At 38.8% G+C, this 16,008-nt stretch overlaps 1 protein-coding gene across 5 annotated transcripts in view; it reads left to right on the top strand.

The window, feature by feature from the left end:
* The window catches only part of C5 (complement C5), a 56,909-nt gene that overhangs the window by 36,064 nt on the left and 4,837 nt on the right, over positions 1-16,008 (top strand). For 3 of the 5 annotated variants that reach the window (XR_014714341.1, XR_014714342.1, XR_014714343.1), the window contains exons 30-41: positions 225-377; positions 825-887; positions 5,664-5,745; positions 6,279-6,330; positions 7,026-7,128; positions 7,673-7,747; positions 7,862-7,967; positions 8,187-8,273; positions 8,649-8,738; positions 10,942-11,025; positions 11,757-11,895; positions 12,207-12,440. Coding sequence is in view for 1 of the 5 variants with exons in the window: in XM_084650428.1 (XP_084506554.1) it covers positions 225-377; positions 825-887; positions 5,664-5,745; positions 6,279-6,330; positions 7,026-7,128; positions 7,673-7,747; positions 7,862-7,967; positions 8,187-8,273; positions 8,649-8,738; positions 10,942-11,025; positions 11,757-11,895; positions 12,207-12,336 (1,164 nt within the window). In the remaining 4 variants the exon portion in view is untranslated. Of the gene's footprint in view, positions 1-224; positions 378-824; positions 888-5,663; positions 5,746-6,278; positions 6,331-7,025; positions 7,129-7,672; positions 7,748-7,861; positions 7,968-8,186; positions 8,274-8,648; positions 8,739-10,941; positions 11,026-11,756; positions 11,896-12,206; positions 12,709-14,503; positions 15,891-16,008 lie in introns of those variants that run through there. The other 2 variants (XR_014714344.1, XM_084650428.1) reach the window with 2 other exon arrangements.

The following is a 16,008-nucleotide window of genomic DNA, read 5'->3' as shown; positions in this document are numbered from 1 at the left end:
CTTTTAATAAAACAATAAATTACACAAACATGCCCACAAAGTAGTGTTAAATATCCTATCATTTTATTAAGAGTATAATAACACACTATTAAACTGCTTAGCTGGTTAGGGTTACCACTATCTGTCTTCCTAAATAAGTGTCTGAGTAAAGTGTTTAATAATCAGTTTTGTTACAGTTTAGTTTCCATTCCAGTAGTAATTCTTTCTAATTTGATTTTTGACAGGACACAATTAATGCCCTTGAAGCCTTGACTGAATATTCCCTTCTTGTTAAACGTCTTTTGCTAAACATGGATGTCAAGGTGGCTTACAAGAATTATGGAGACCTTCAGCACTATAAACTGACAGAAGAAAATTACATAGGAGGGACTCTGGAAGTGAGTGAATAGTTTTACCTTAGAAAAGTGAAAACAAATCTTATTAATAACTTACAAAAATTCCTTTGAGAAGGAAAGAAATAAAGTCTAGACAAATTTTAAAAAAAGAAAATGTGTCTATGAAAAATACCATTTGATTAACTGTTGTCTTCATCTGCTAAGATTTAATTGATGCAGCAAGTGATTAAAGGTTTCACTGATTCAGGACCACATCCTCGAAACACTTATTTACATGAATAGTCCCATTGAATTCAGTAAGACCACACAAATGTGTAAAGTTGCATGTGTAAACAGTGGGACTGGCCCTTTGCTTGTAATCAGAAATGTAAAAAAGATCATAAGATCCATGTGACTTCTATCTATTTGACTACTAATGGTAGTATCTTAACTAGTACTTTGCAAATATTTATATTTAATGTCAAATCATATTTATGTTTACATCTTTAGGTACCTTTGCACGATGACATATATGTAAGCACTGGGAGCAGCACTGGTTTAGCAACAGTAAATGTAAGTGGTTAAGCAAAAATTTTTAAAGAACAAAGCCTTTTTTTGATCTTGTCAATATGGGCAATGAAAGGGATCCCGAGAAGTTTCCTCTGTGTCCCGACTTCTGTTACCTGTTCCCTGGACCAAAGTGGCAGAAGCCATTTTGTATACATATAGATCTTGTGTAAGAAGGTGCAGCTCCATTTGAAATCATTAGTTACACCTACTTTTACACCAACTCAACTCATTTGTCTTAAGTCATGTGATTCCTAAAGTATATTGTCTAATTCTGGAACATTTTGACAGCAGTAAAATAATTAAATTACCTCAGGTGATTTATTTGTAGTGAGACAAGCGATGGAAATTCTTCCCTCCTCCCCCAACTTATCTGTTCTGTAGTTCTAAATATTTAGGACAAAATTTTTAACAGGGCTCACTAATTTGGAGTGTGCAATTGGAGACACCAATTTCTAGGTGTTTCAAGTTGGGCACCCAAAAATGGAGAACTCCCAAATTAGTGAACATTCTTGAAAAACTTTGCCTCAATAACTTTGTAATAGAGAGTGTGCCTTCTCTTATTCTATTTTTCTGTGCTTTGTATTATTGTTTATAAATATATTACAATGCTATTATGACATACTATTTATCCTTTGGCTTCTATACCTCCAGGAATTTTACAAATAAATAAATGATTACCACCTTTCGGAACAGAACAATACGTAATTCACAAAGGCACTTCAGTAAGATGGTTGATATTTGTTATTCTTTTATAATATAAACACAGGACCACAACCTAGTCTCATATGCACAGGCTGAATTAATGTATGTTTCAATTATTCTGTCATCTCTTTATCCCTTTTGCTCTGCAATTTTCAAAGAGGAGTCATTACTGTACACCCATATATTAACTTGCATGTGTGATATATTGCTATATTTATGTATACTACTTCTTCAGTAGTGTCCCTATGGGTGTGCCACTTCAGGACGCATGTGCCCCATGCACCTTTGATCAGTAATTTTCTGTAACAATGCCTGTTCGGCCCAGCATGCATACCAGACATCTTCATGCACCATACAGAGTACACATAGAACTGCATGAGTGAACCATCCTCAGTTCCTTCTCAGCTGCCCTATGGCCTCAGAAAGAGCATCTAGCATGCCTGCTTTCAGCCTAGCAGTAGCTTAGCTTTTTTTATCATAGTCTTCAGATAGTTTAGTTTACCAGTTTGTTTGTTTTACTTTATTAATCTGGTAGCCCCTTTTTTATCTGGGTTTTTTTAATTGAACACCCTTGTTCTCCTCCACTTTTGAATGGCTCTGTCTTAGGGGTGGTCATCATTTGTTATGCCAGGATCCCCAGGCCTTATGCACTGCGTTTTTTTCTGCAGGAAGTCTGTCTCCATTAGCAATGGACATTCTTAGTGTCTTCCCTGGGAGACACCCACATACTGGCAAAGTGTAAGATCTGCACTTTTTTTAAAGAGCAGATCTAGAGAAAACAGAGAAATCAAATTTAGATTGCTTATGATGGAGCAAGCCCTAAGACCAGCATCAGATCTTGGTTCAGAGGACCCCTTGTACACTGGCCTTCAAGTGTACTTAGTGCCCCATTGACCCCCATATCTCATGCGCTGGGATCTTCACAGGATAAAGGCGCCAAAGGTACCAACAGGCTCCAAAGAAGAGGAGTTCTGTATCTCCCACCAGAGCCCTTTTCAGAGAAATCTCAGTCACCTCAGAGCATGACTGTTTCAGCGACCTTTGGTCCCAGAGAGAGTACCTTTGAGGTTCCAAGATGATGCTCTGCTACTGGGAGCTCATCAAAGACTTCAAGCTCTTCAAGAGATGCAGTACTAAGCATGCTCCAATATTGATATTGGTGCCAATAAGACATGATAATTCCAGCAGAGAATGTAAGTACACTGCTTCTAGGAAGCTGGGAAGGCTATGAACCCCAAGCACTTTGATTCTAGGAAACTGGAAACGTCCACCTTGGTACGCAAACCGGTATCCCAGACTGCTATGCCAGTGTGCCAAAAGCCATCAACATCTCCAGTACTGATGCCGTCCACTAGATATGCATCTCTGAAGCAATCAGCGCCTCCGGTGCCAACACCCATCTTCTAGACAGGCACCATCAAAGCAGTCGGCAACCTTGGTATTGAAGCCAGTTGTTGTAGGGCCTCACTCAACCTTGGCTCAGATACACCTGTTACCACAAGAATCTTCAGGAACCTTTTTGTTTCAGAGGAACTGGTGTCTCCATTGCTAATGGGGACTGAACCTTTGTTGTTACTGTGATCTGTTGAGTCACCAAGACATTATCTTTCACCAGTGACTCCCAGCTCTCTGGTACCTCTCACATCGGACAGACATCTAGCTTCACCTTCATTGTCTGCCCCACTGGACTATTTTGAGGATGATTTCTGTGATTCCCAGATCTCCATCCAGGGATTTCCTGCCTACCATAGAAGAGATATCCCCCTGATTAATCATTCTGAGAGGGAAGTTGCAAGGGAGAAACAGTTTTGAGCTTCTTTTCGCTGGTATGACCAACACTGGATGCCGCCTCCTTTACATTACGGTTCCCCGCAATACTCATATTGGGACTTTGAGTGCTGTATTGCCAGCAGTTTTCAAGAGCTCCTAGCTACTCCGATGATCAGCATAAGGATATATATTTTTCTGCTCCATTGAGTCCTCCTCAACCCCAAGAGGAGATCTTTGAGGAACAAGAGGCCAGAGCAGACAAGAAAGTGACACCTCAAACATACCATCATCGCTTAATTAGGCTGTAATGCCTCCACCACCTTCTTCGATGGATAACTTCAACCAGTTCTAGGAGCTGATGAAATGCATTTCTGATTCACTCCAGATTCCTTTGGAGGAGGCTCAAGAGTCACAACGTATGCTTTTGGATATTTTACACCACCTCTGGACAGTGTCACTACCTTTGAATGAAGCTCTACCAGAACCTGCTAAGACCATATGGCAGACTCCTGCCACAGCACCACCTACTATAAATGGGCAGAAATATTATGTCCTAGCAAGAAATTCAGAATATTTGTTCTCTCACCCGCCACCAAATTCTTTAGTTGTGGAAGCTGTCAATGAATATGGCAAGCAATCCCTTACAATAAAGACCAGAAACGTCTCAGTCTCTTTGGGCACAAGAGGTACTCCTCAGTGACCGTGCAGTTCAGGATCACAAATTATCAAGGTCTGATGGTGAAATACAACCATGCTAACTTCAGTACATTCAACAATTTTATTGAAAAACTTCTTGAAGAACTTTGAGAACAGTTCCAGGTCGTCATAACAGAGGGTCAGCTTTTAGCAAGGGTGTCATTTCAAGCTTCTCTAGATGCAGCCAACACTGCAGCTCAATATGTCTCCACTGACATCATCATGCATTGAGTGTCTTGGCTGTAAATGTCCAGATTTCCTAGGGACATCCAAAACACTGTGGAAGACCTCCCCATCGATGGACTGAAACTCTTTTCTGAATCCACAGATGAATCTGTTCACACCTTGAAGGACTTTAGAGCCACACTCAGATCTTGGCATTTACACACCTGCCAATAAGAGGAAATTTAGTAGCTCTCAAACCACACAAAGACAGTAACTGGTTCAATTTTCTATCTATCGTAGATCTACAGAACCACCTAAAAAGAGGTCAAGCTTTCAAAAGAAAAGACCTCCTACCATGATTGCTATCACTACCCAATCATTGTCTTAGACCAAATGTCAATTTTGATGGCTTGGTCAGAGATCTAGAACATCTTCGCTTTGTGAATCTTCAGCTGCCCCAGCCTACCCACCTCCCACTCTTCAGAGCTGGACTTTCACATATTACCTGCATAGGAACAAATTACATTGGACAAGTGGATTCTGGAAGTTGTAACCTCAGGTTGCTCCATCTATTTTACCTCCATTCCTTCCTGTCCCACCCCTCCTTGTCCTCCTCCTCTTCTCATAGATCTGTCTTAGGATCATTTGCTGAGACAGGAAGTCATCTGCCCCCTATGCATAGGGGCCATAGAAACAGTTCCAGCCCAGTACAAGGGGAAGGGATTCTATTCAAAGTATTGTCTGGTCCCCAGAAAGAATGGGGGATGGAGACCAATATTATATCTGAGACTCATAAACACCTTTGTGAAATTAAAGAATTTCAGGATGGTGACTCTCACAGCTAGAATTCTGTCACTGGATTCTGGGTACTGGTTCGCAGTCCTTGACCTTCAGGATGTATATTTTCACATCACAATTCACCTGTCACAAGAGGTTTCTTCATTTTACAGTTGACCAGAATCACTACCAGTAGAGAGTGCTTCCTTTTGTCCTCCCCTGCCCCGGAATGCTCTCAAAGGTCATGGCAGGTAGTAGCCGTTCATTTGTGGCAACTAGGTATGATCATCTTCCTTTACCTCAATGATTGGCTGTTCAAGGGCCCGTTGTATGATGAAGTTCCTTCCACAGTACAAAACACCTATTCCACAGGTTAGGTCTTCAACTCAACATCAAAAAGTCTACTTTGATTGCAGTACATTACAGTGGTTTGATTTCATAGGGGCTTCTCTGGATGCCATAACAACCAAAGCTTACCTACGTGTGGTAAGGTTTGTGACCCTGACAAACTTAATTTCCAAGGTTCAAATAAGCCCCCAGACACTGGCATCTAATTCTGCATATGACTGTCTGCCTTTGATCATCTCCAAATATGAACACCTGTTTATCAATTTTGAGAATTGTTTGCTGTGCATGTTTTCTGTTAATTGTCTATTTGTACATTTATAGGTGAGGACTATATATCATAAATTCAGTACTTCTGAGGAGACATGTGACTTTGAGTTGAAGGTTAATGTATTGACAGATAAAGGTAAAGAGTTAGTGGTGACTTTTAAAATCTTGTTTTTCTTTTTTAAATTAATCAGGACTGTACAGGAAAATGCATCTTGATTAACAAAGTGGTCAATATTATCCCGTGCACATAACTTTACCTTCACCCCAATCAATTTTTGATGTCATTCATAGCTGTTAATTTAACAGTACACAGCTGTTATCTTGCAGAAGAAGGATCTGGGAGTGGAGGTCAGTGGGTTCAATTCTGCAAGTACCGTGCACTTAAGTTAACCCGTTTGAGTTTCATTTACTTAAGCAGATGGATAAGTGCTTTGCTGGTTCAGTTTATAAAAATTAAAATTTTGGCTAAGGTATAAATGAAAAATTATGTTGTTTGTTCATGAATAGAACATAGGTTCCCATTAAAAATTGGCTGAAAAAATTTCTGAAAAGTATTTGTCTCCTGAATATGAAAATAGTTCATGAGAACCCATTCATATAAGTATGCTGTGGTCTGGACAGCTGCTTCTGAAGAGCTATAAATTATTTGTTCTATTTAACGTACAAAAGGTGAAAGAAGAAAAGATGATAACCAACCTGAACGTTTAGAAGCTTGCGCAAAGTAAGTACAATTGATTTTTCAGTGACATCACTGAGCTTTTCAATATTTTACATGTCTAGGTATATTTTAAATTTAATCCAAACTCTAAACTTCCTGGGTTCCTAGCTCTGCCCTACACAGGATTCCCCATTCCCAGCTGGCACTTAAGTCATTGGATCAGTGCCAAGGGTTACTATGAAGAGGTTACTTGTGCATTTCCTGTTTTCTGAATGTTCAAAACTGTAGCCTTAACTTACTTTAGCATATGCATTTATATGCATTAATTTCCCGCACTTTTGAAGAACAAAGTTAGAAGGAAAAAAGAGATTAAAATATTCGTCATCCACTTGCTAATAATTGCCACCTTGTGTTACTACTGCTGTGACCCTTGTTTCCCTCTTTCTACCCCTTTTTATGTGCATGTGTGTAAGCATGTGCAGGATCAGGGTCAAAGATTGTAAGCTCTCTGGGTTAGGGACTCTTTTAATTTTATGTTTGGATTGAGTCTGTGGCCGCTACTGTAATGTAAATAATACCTGTAATCTCTATTGATTTTATTGGTGTAAATCTGGAGTAAGTCAGCTGAAGTCAGTGAAGTTGTTATGGATTTACAATGGCATAAGAATGAGTAGAATTTGCCCAGAGGTTTTTCTGAGGACCGTGCGCTAAGTTCTAAGTTTTGGTTCTATCTATATTCATTTTTTTGTCCATTTTAGGTACAAGCCTAGTGAGAGAGAACCACAGTCAGGGTCTTCCCATGTAGTGATGGATATAACTTTGGTTAGCGGGCTGGAAGCAAATACAGAAGATTTATCTACTGTAAATATTAAAGAAAATTTTACCTTTACCTACAGTATTTATTGTCCTTCTGCTTTATATCTTTTTATGGTAGTAGTACAGATTTTCAGCATTGTCTCTATCTTATTGCAACGCATTTTTCTCATACTAATTGGAATCGTGTACCTGAGTCTAGAGTCTGGGTTTTTGCCCATTATGGGCCTCATCCAGTTAAGTCAATGGGAGTCAATGTCCTAGAAAAATGGGAGACAAATATGAAGTTTGGATCTGGACTCAGACTTCACCAAAGTTCAAGAATGTTGAGATTTCATAGTTTTAGTACATCTCTAATTATTATTGTTGTTGTTTTTATCCCAAGGGGATGATAGAACAGTTCCCTTAAAGTATGGAATTGTTCATGACTAGGATCACATGGCAATACTAAAGTAACTGAAGATCCATTTGTAGAAAATGTTTTACTCCTCAAAACCATGCTAAAACCAATAAGCATAAAACTTTTATGGAAGACCATGTAAAATCCTTTTAAATTAGCTGATTAAAAACCTTTCTCTTTTTTCCCCCCTAGCTTGCAAGTGGAGTTGATCAGTTGATAACCAATTATGAGATAAAAGATGGACATATTGTTCTACAGATAGAATCGGTAGATCGTCTTTTTTATTTCCTATGATTATTCACAATTGGAAGCACTATTTTATTTTTTGGTAACACAGAGCTTTCTTTTGGTGTCTTTCTAATTCATGCATTCTTCAAATAGGTGCCAGCTAATAAATTCATGTGTGTTGCGTTCCGAATAGGGGAGATTTACCGTGTTGGAATGCGGAGCCCTGCCACATTCACTGTGTATGAATATCATGCACCAGGTATGTGTTCCAGTTCTTCAAATTCACATCTTTTGCTCTCAGAAGATTCTTTGAATCCTGTTAAGAAACTAACAGTTTCTCCCTTTTTCACAACTTTTAATCTACATTATATTAAGGCTTATGTCACAGTCACCATCTTTCTGGCTGAAGAGGTCTGGATGGTACTCTCTTGGAATTCAACTTCTACATGCATTTATTTTTTCCTATTCAATTCTGTAGATAAACAATGCACCATATTTTATAACCCTTTTGGAAATGACAAACTTCTGAGGCTGTGTGAAGGAGCTGAGTGCAAATGCATGGAAGGTAAACTTTGCGAAAAATGCCATTCTGTTGCAGTTAGTTGGAGAATACAGCTTAATGCTTTGGGATCCTTGTGGATGAGAGCACTACATATCAGTGAAAGGAGCTATATATTCTATTTCAGAACAGCAAATGTTGCCTTTGCAATAAATTAAACATTCATTATATTCTAAACTCTAAAAAGAGATGTATGGAATTTAGCTGCACAACTCTTATTGACTTTCATTTTGTCGACTAAATGGGAATTGAGTAGCTTAGCTCTGTTGCTTCTGTGTTACAGATTGCCATGAGCAAATAGAAATTAATTATACTTTAAAAGAGGGCTTGTGCTGATGTTGCTTCCTAGCATTAACGTCATATCTCTTTCACTAAACATAGCGGAATGCAGTCAAATGCAAAAGAAATTAGATCTGACAATAACTGCTGATAGGAGGAGAGAAGCTGCATGCCAGCAAGGCATTGCATATGGTAAGATATGAATGATCAGTACATATTACTTTGAAAAACAAATGAACACTGTGTGATGAGTGATGGTGTGATGCTACAGGGTGCACCTTTTTTGTTTTTATATATGTTGCTTTGAGAGATGCAGCATTTTTCAATATACCTATAAGAACATTGGAGGCATGTGACTCTTGTTAACAACAACATGTACTCATAGAGATGAACATTAGTGCCTGTAAATTAAAATAATTCAACCTAGACAAAGGCAATGTCTGTGGAAATTACATAGAGTTAATGGTCCCAATCTTTGAAGAGCTGCCTGTCTCTTAAGAAGATCTGAGGGCTCTCAACTCCTGCTCAAGTCAATAGGAATTGAGGCTGCTGAATACCTCTCAGGATTGGTTCCAGTACTTTATCATAGACTGTGACTGTAGGTCTACTGGAGTAAAGACAGACCTCAATATATATCTTTCACTGAGTATTCTTTAAAATCAAACACATTTTTTTCAGAATTAAAAATCAAAGCCCTTGGTTATTTTCAGCTAACTTTTGCAAAGTAAATTACCCCATTTCAGATATGTCTGCAGCGCTGAGGGTTTGTTACAGGCTGTGATAGTCTTGTTTCATTCCTGTGAAAAAGCAGCATCGCACTAGAACTGAAACTATACAACACCCAGATTTCTCATTTTGCCTGCCAAACTAAGCAGGAAAGGGTGCAAGAAACCTTTCCCCGATTAAAAATGGTAATCAAAAATAGAAGCACAGTTTTACACCAATCCCAGAGGACAATGTACTCGCCCACACACATACACTGTGTTTCTCTGGGTTTTGTAAGGGTCTCTGAACAGTGATTATTTGATGTGCTGTATAATGTGTTCTAATACTTAGGCACATGTAAGGCAAGTTGTGAACAAAGCATCAGATATAATTGAGTTTCCTGTAATTTGTTGGTTAAAAGCAGATAATGTAATCCCTAACATTCTTCTCACATAGACTTTGTTTTTTTGTTGTTTGCTTTTTAAAGGTTATCCCCAAAATGCAAAAAGAGGGAACATGTCCCACAGAATTATTTAAACATATTTTGTTTTTTAAAGACTTGTCAGTGTTGGGATCAGAACCATTTTAAGGATTTTGACTTTAACCATGTTTTAGGCTAGAGGCATTCTAGCATGGCTTCTGACCCGTGTGAAATTGGTATTTTTTCTGATAATATGCTAACCACACCATCCTGTCATTTACCCTCTTGCTAGACTATAGCATGGTTCTATAAGGCAGTTCTCAGATTTAAAAATCCTGGCCACTTCAGTTATGGAAATCCGTGCTAGGTTGATGTTCAAAATAATATGCTTGAAGCTAGCACAGTTCTGTGCAAGTGTTAGTGAGATGTTAAATCACATATTCTCTGTTACTGGCAAAAACAATCAGTTTTTTCCCCAACGCTAATCCTTTGTCATTGGATTTGAATATGCGTAAATTATTACATCAGGTCCTTTGGGTCTATATGTCTACAGAAATTTTAAATTACTTCAACTATTAGCCTAATAAAAACACTGTTGTAATGCTTGTTTGTTAATGATTGGTTAAAAATTCAGACATAGTTTTGAGTAGCCGAGGTCTGAATGAATTTAGATGCAATGGAGACTTACAATCAAGTCCAGTTTTAGAGCAATGACATTGGATGAATAATACTGTGACGTGAATAGTCTAAAGAATTGCAGCATAAAAAAATCTTAATTGTGACTAAAAAAGTGTGTGTGTTTGAAGTGCTTGGCATTCTTTAGTGCGAAACATGCAGTGTCCTTGTAAAGTAATAGCAGTACATTGTAATACAAAAAATAAATGAAACCCTCCTAATTAATGAATTAGGGTGCATTGTATGTGTATTTGTGTTGATTTCTGGAAAATATCTAGGAACATTGAAACTACCTTTCTGGTTTATTAAGTCCATTAGCCTATCTCTGGCAGTAGCTAGTGCCAGATGCTTCAGAGGACAACCGGGAAAAACCTTGCACTTCATTGTGAAATGCTGTACGTTAGTTGTGCATCCATCCATGGACAATCAGTTGATATGATGAAACATGAGATTTGATTAGCTTTATAAGAGTTTCAGTTTGACAAACAATACATTTTACAGATGGCCCTAATATCCATCTGTAGTATGGATGTCGTGCAAAGCAAAAGGAAGAATTCTGCCTGAAACAGTAGCAACTTTTTTTTTTCTTTATAGTCTATAAGGTAAACATCTTGTCCTCCAGTGAAGAAGGTAGTTTTATTAAGTATACTGCAACTCTTCTGGATCTCTATAAAACAGGTGAGAGTTCTAACTGTAATGTATTTAATTATTTTGTTTACAATGAAAACTCCCTTCAGTGACCACTCAAGCAGCAGACAAAAATCAGTGCTAAGTGGTCTCCTAATAAAGGTAGAGAATAATTGTACTCTATGAATCTGAAGATTCTTGGGTTGATATTTGTAAGCTAGTGTCTTTCACCAGTTTCACTGTATTTACGCTTTTATTAAAACTGTTATTATTACTGCTGTTTATGCGGGCACCTGTGCTGAGGGTCTCACAATCTCGGCAGGCAAAACAAGCAGACAATGGTTCAAGGAAAGGAAACAATAATATTTGCTTTTATAAAGTAGAATTTGGATGCAGCAAAGTTGGCATAGATTTAGCTGAGCAATTCAGTGGGAGTTGCATGTCTTCTCATGCTTTACCATTTGCATCTGCAGTTATCTTGGTAAACACATTTGATTTGTACAAGGCTGCTTTTGGAAGTCAGATTGCCACCTGTTTAATGTTTCTAGACTGATTCCAAAGGGCTGAAAATTCATGTTTTGATTTATCTGAATTTCCCTGTTACATAGTTAGTGGCTAATGGATGGCTTGGCTTTGCCCTCTTGTGATAAATAGTAAAACCAAATCAGTATGTTATGCCTAATTAACATGTGTGGCCCTGAAAAAATTGAAGCCAGCTGCTTTTCTAATAATTTTTTCTGTGAAATTTTCCAATGTAATAACTGCATTCCCTTCAACTCCAGGAGAGGCTTTTGCCCAAAAAAACACTGAAATCACCTTTGTTAAAAAGAAGACTTGTACTGATGTTAAACTGAATCCAGGAAATCAGTATTTGATCATGGGAAAAGAGGCCTTTCAGATAACAGTTGGTTTCAGTTTCAAGTAAGTAAATTATTAACAGAATGTGCTGAGCTCTCTCCAGAGCATGACATGCTTCATTCTCATCAAAAGTGGCAAAGTGCTTGTACACCTTTGGTCATGTCATTTATTGTAATTGATTCAATATTTTGAGGACTTGTTTAATCCATTTTGTGTTACCCATTGTTTTTATGCTAATACACTTCTTCAGCTGTCCACATTTAAAACAGAGGAAAATAAGCACAAAGGAATCCATTTAATATTAGAATTTTCTCTTGTTTTTATCTTTTTTTCACTGCTTATGTACTAATGAGCTTTCTCTTTTGTCTGTGTAGATACCAGTATCCATTAGACTCTGTGACTTGGATTGAGTGGTGGCCTTCAAATACAGCTTGTGCATCTTGTAAAAAGTTTGTAGATACAATGGAAGAATTTTCTGAAGAGCTCTTTCTCAATGGCTGTTAACTTCCTTGGGAGAATTCTGCTGAGTAAAAATTGCATATTCAGTCTCACTAAAAAAATGTATTCTTAGCTGCTTAGTAATTCTTTCCAAACTTTAACATTCATAGGTAGGTTGACTTGGAATGTTTCATTTACTTATATTTAACAGCATCTGTTTTTATAAGATAATTATTTTAGAATTGTAACTTTTTGCATTGACACTAGGGTGGGACAGGGAAAGTTTTCCAGAAATACTGCAAGGACATTTTAAAGTCAGATGAAATTAAATGGAACACCGTTTTTAAAAAAAGAAATAGAGAAATATTGCCTTGTGCCAAAACAGTTGGACCCACTGAAATGCAATATCTTATTAAAACATATCCTTCCTCAATTTTATTTTCCTTGTATTTTTGTTTATCAGATACTGTTCTTATAACTGTATTTTTCTTCATTTATATTCTGTCATACAAATTGATACTAAAATATACAGTGCTACATCTCACACAATCTCTTTTTATGGGATAAAATTATTTAAAATGGGTTTATGTTTTAAATTAAACATATTTCTATCTAACCTCTCTGTCTGCTGAGGTTTTATAGCAGGTCCCACACCATACTATCTAAGTACCTAGGGTAAGTTCCTCACCCCTGCATCAGCCTCACTATGCTAGGTGAAGTGTAAAGGGGCTCTAAAAGCCCTGGATCCTGCCAGGGAAGATTCTCCTGGTGTAGAAACAGTGGAAGACATGTCATAAGGCTGTTCAAAATATGCTGCAGACTGCCCAAGCCCTCTGAGCAGCCCAGAATCAGGATGCATTACCCCTTAATTACCCCTCCCCCGTCCTGTAAATTCTGTACTGCACCTCTTAGTTGGAACAGAGAATCTCACTCGCAGTATCTAGGACCTAGCTCAGCAAATGAGTGGCACATTCTCTGCTGAATGGTTAGTAACAGTTAAGGTTTTCCAGATGGTCAGATAGGGAGTAACTGGAAAATTTTGAAATCACGTACCAGAAAGTTGTGAAAATTAATGCTTGAGGGACATGAGTTTATATAGAAGCATCAAAATTTGTAAATAACAAAAAATGTGTTTACATATCAGAAAGCTAAGTGGCATAATGGCCTTTTAATTTGAGAGAGACTGTCATGTTTTAATTGTATGTAACAGTCTTTGATATTGGGCTTTATTTTTCAAGTAAACAATCCTTATCAGGATTTGTTAATTTAATAAATTATATCATGTCTGTTAGCCTGAAGGCTCATAAAATGCTTTTGCACAATATCTGCGTGTGTATATATAGGAATCATTTCACCAAACACTGAATTGCAGACATCTCTTGCATGGAATACAGCTGTTTTTTTAACAGTGCACTGCAAAACATATAACAGGAAGTGAAGAAGACAATATTCAACTGAAATATTTACTGTTAGTGGAATAAGCATTAGATTTGAAATATGAAGTGCAGGCTCTCTAGAACTTTAGGTACAAATCTGGGAAGGAATAACTTAACTCTTTATCCTTTTGAGGAATATAAACTGAATTCCATGCCATTTACTGTTTGAAAATCTTTCATACAAATGGTCGACGTGAACATTCAGTATTCTGTTTACACCTTTTGTAGGAGTAATAGTGAACATGCTGTCCTTGGTCAAAATGTTCCCCACACCACTGTTGTGCTGTGTGGTGTGCGTGTACCAACAGTTCATCCAACTGCAACTATGCACCTGAAAGGTGACTGGCTGCATTTCAGTTGTGAAGTCAAGCCAAGTCAAGCATCATGCTATCGTCCCATATCATTATTGTCAGTGTGCTTCAAGGCACTGGAGCGCTTGGTCCTACAGCACATATTACCCATACATGGAGAGAATTCTGCGCCCTGACCAAGCCAGCTTTCACCGAGGCCGTAGCACATGCGACCAAGTACTCGCGCTGACCACATTTATTGAAAATGGCTTCCAGAGAAACTTGAAAACGGGCACTGTTTTCATTGATCTAACAGCAGTGTACGATATGGTATGGCACACTGGCCTGCTCGTGAAGGTATCACAGGTCCTATTACCTTGGGTCACAGGTGTTGTTGAACTGTTCCTCCGCGATAGGCAGTTCAGAGTCCATATGGGGTAGAAGACAAGTGCTTGGAGACAACAGAGCAATGGATTAACCCAGGGCTCTCTGCTTTCTCCAAACCAGTTCAACCTTTACGTCAATGACCTGCCAGCAACAGTCATGAAAGTTCACTTACGCAGACGACATCTGTTGCGGTACCCAGGCATGGACGTTTCACGAGTTTGGTGCCACCTTAAACCGGGACATGATAAAGTTAGCTGACTTCTGTAAGACTTGGCGCCTCCAGCCAAGCGTCATAAAAACAGTCTCCAGTTTGTTCCATCTTCACCACACCAGTGCAACCCAAGAACTGAATGTTTATCTGAATGGTCAGAAGGTGAGGCGTGAAGTAGAACCAGTCTGAACTTAGACCTCACACTGAGTTATCATGCCCACCTGAAGAAGACAGCAGCTGACGTTAAGACACATAACAACCTTCCTAGCAAATTGGCAGGTTCGTCATGGGGTACTTGTGCTCCAACTTTGCGGATGTCAGCTCTTGCCACCTCGTATTCGGTGGCGGAGTACTGTGCACCAGTTTGGAGTTGATTGTTACACACCAAACTGATGGATATGTAGTTACATGCCACCATGCACATCATCTCTGGCACCCTGCGTCTGACGCCACTCCCATGGCTCCCAGTTCTGAGCAATATTGCTCCTCCTCATATCAGACGAGTTACTGGAGAAAGTACGCGCCAACCCGAGCCTGCCACTGCACAATGACCTTTTTAAACCACCAGCTGCACGTTTGCCGTCACTTCACCAATTATGGTCTCATCCGCCATGCCAGGATGTTAGGGCGGAAACACTCTGGCGAGAGGAATGGATATCTGTTATAATCCCCAACCAGTCCCTTGTCGCCGACCCCACAATTTGTCCACCTGGTTTTGACCTGTACCGTCGCCAATGGTCCCTGTTGAACATATTCTGAATCGGGAAAGGTCTCTGTGCAGCCAACCAGTATCACTGGGGCCTTCGTGACAGCCCTTTGTGCAGCTGCGGCATGACACAGACAGTGACACACGTTGTCGATGAATGCTTGCTGATTAGGTTCAGCAGTGGCCACCTCACGCCACTGAAGATGTGTAGTGACTATACTGTAGTTTGTAAAGCACTTTAGGATCTTTGCAAATGACGGGGGCTCTGTAAAATGTCATTATTAGCAAGCAGATTTGTGTGTCATGTTTTGTTAGACGCTTTTTGAATCTGCACAGCTAGTTATTATTTCTTATCTGGAAAGTGTTGACAGCGTGTTCAGCATTGTACAGGTCACTGAAGAATTCACAGACCTGTCCAAGAAGCATAACACATTTTTTAAAACAGCAGCAGCCAGTAGGATTTGGACATGACAGAAACACCTGCAGCATGTGTGATGTGTCATGCGGCTTTTTTCTAATATGTTTTTGTTCATGCTGTGGGTGTGCTACAAGATGAGAGCTATTTTTGATTAAAACAGCCTCACACATTATTAACTCTCATTTTACTTTTCCACTCTAATACTAACAGTATAAAAAGCTCTCAAGGGGCTAAATCAATTAACTTTAGAATATTTTGTCAAGCCTGTTCTGTGTATAAAAAGAAAGTAG

The sequence above is a fragment of the Lepidochelys olivacea genome, assembly GCF_965140295.1.
Source record: "Lepidochelys olivacea isolate rLepOli2 genome assembly, chromosome: 16".
NCBI lineage: Eukaryota > Metazoa > Chordata > Testudines > Cheloniidae > Lepidochelys > Lepidochelys olivacea.
This window is presented reverse-complemented; position numbering and strand designations above follow the sequence as displayed.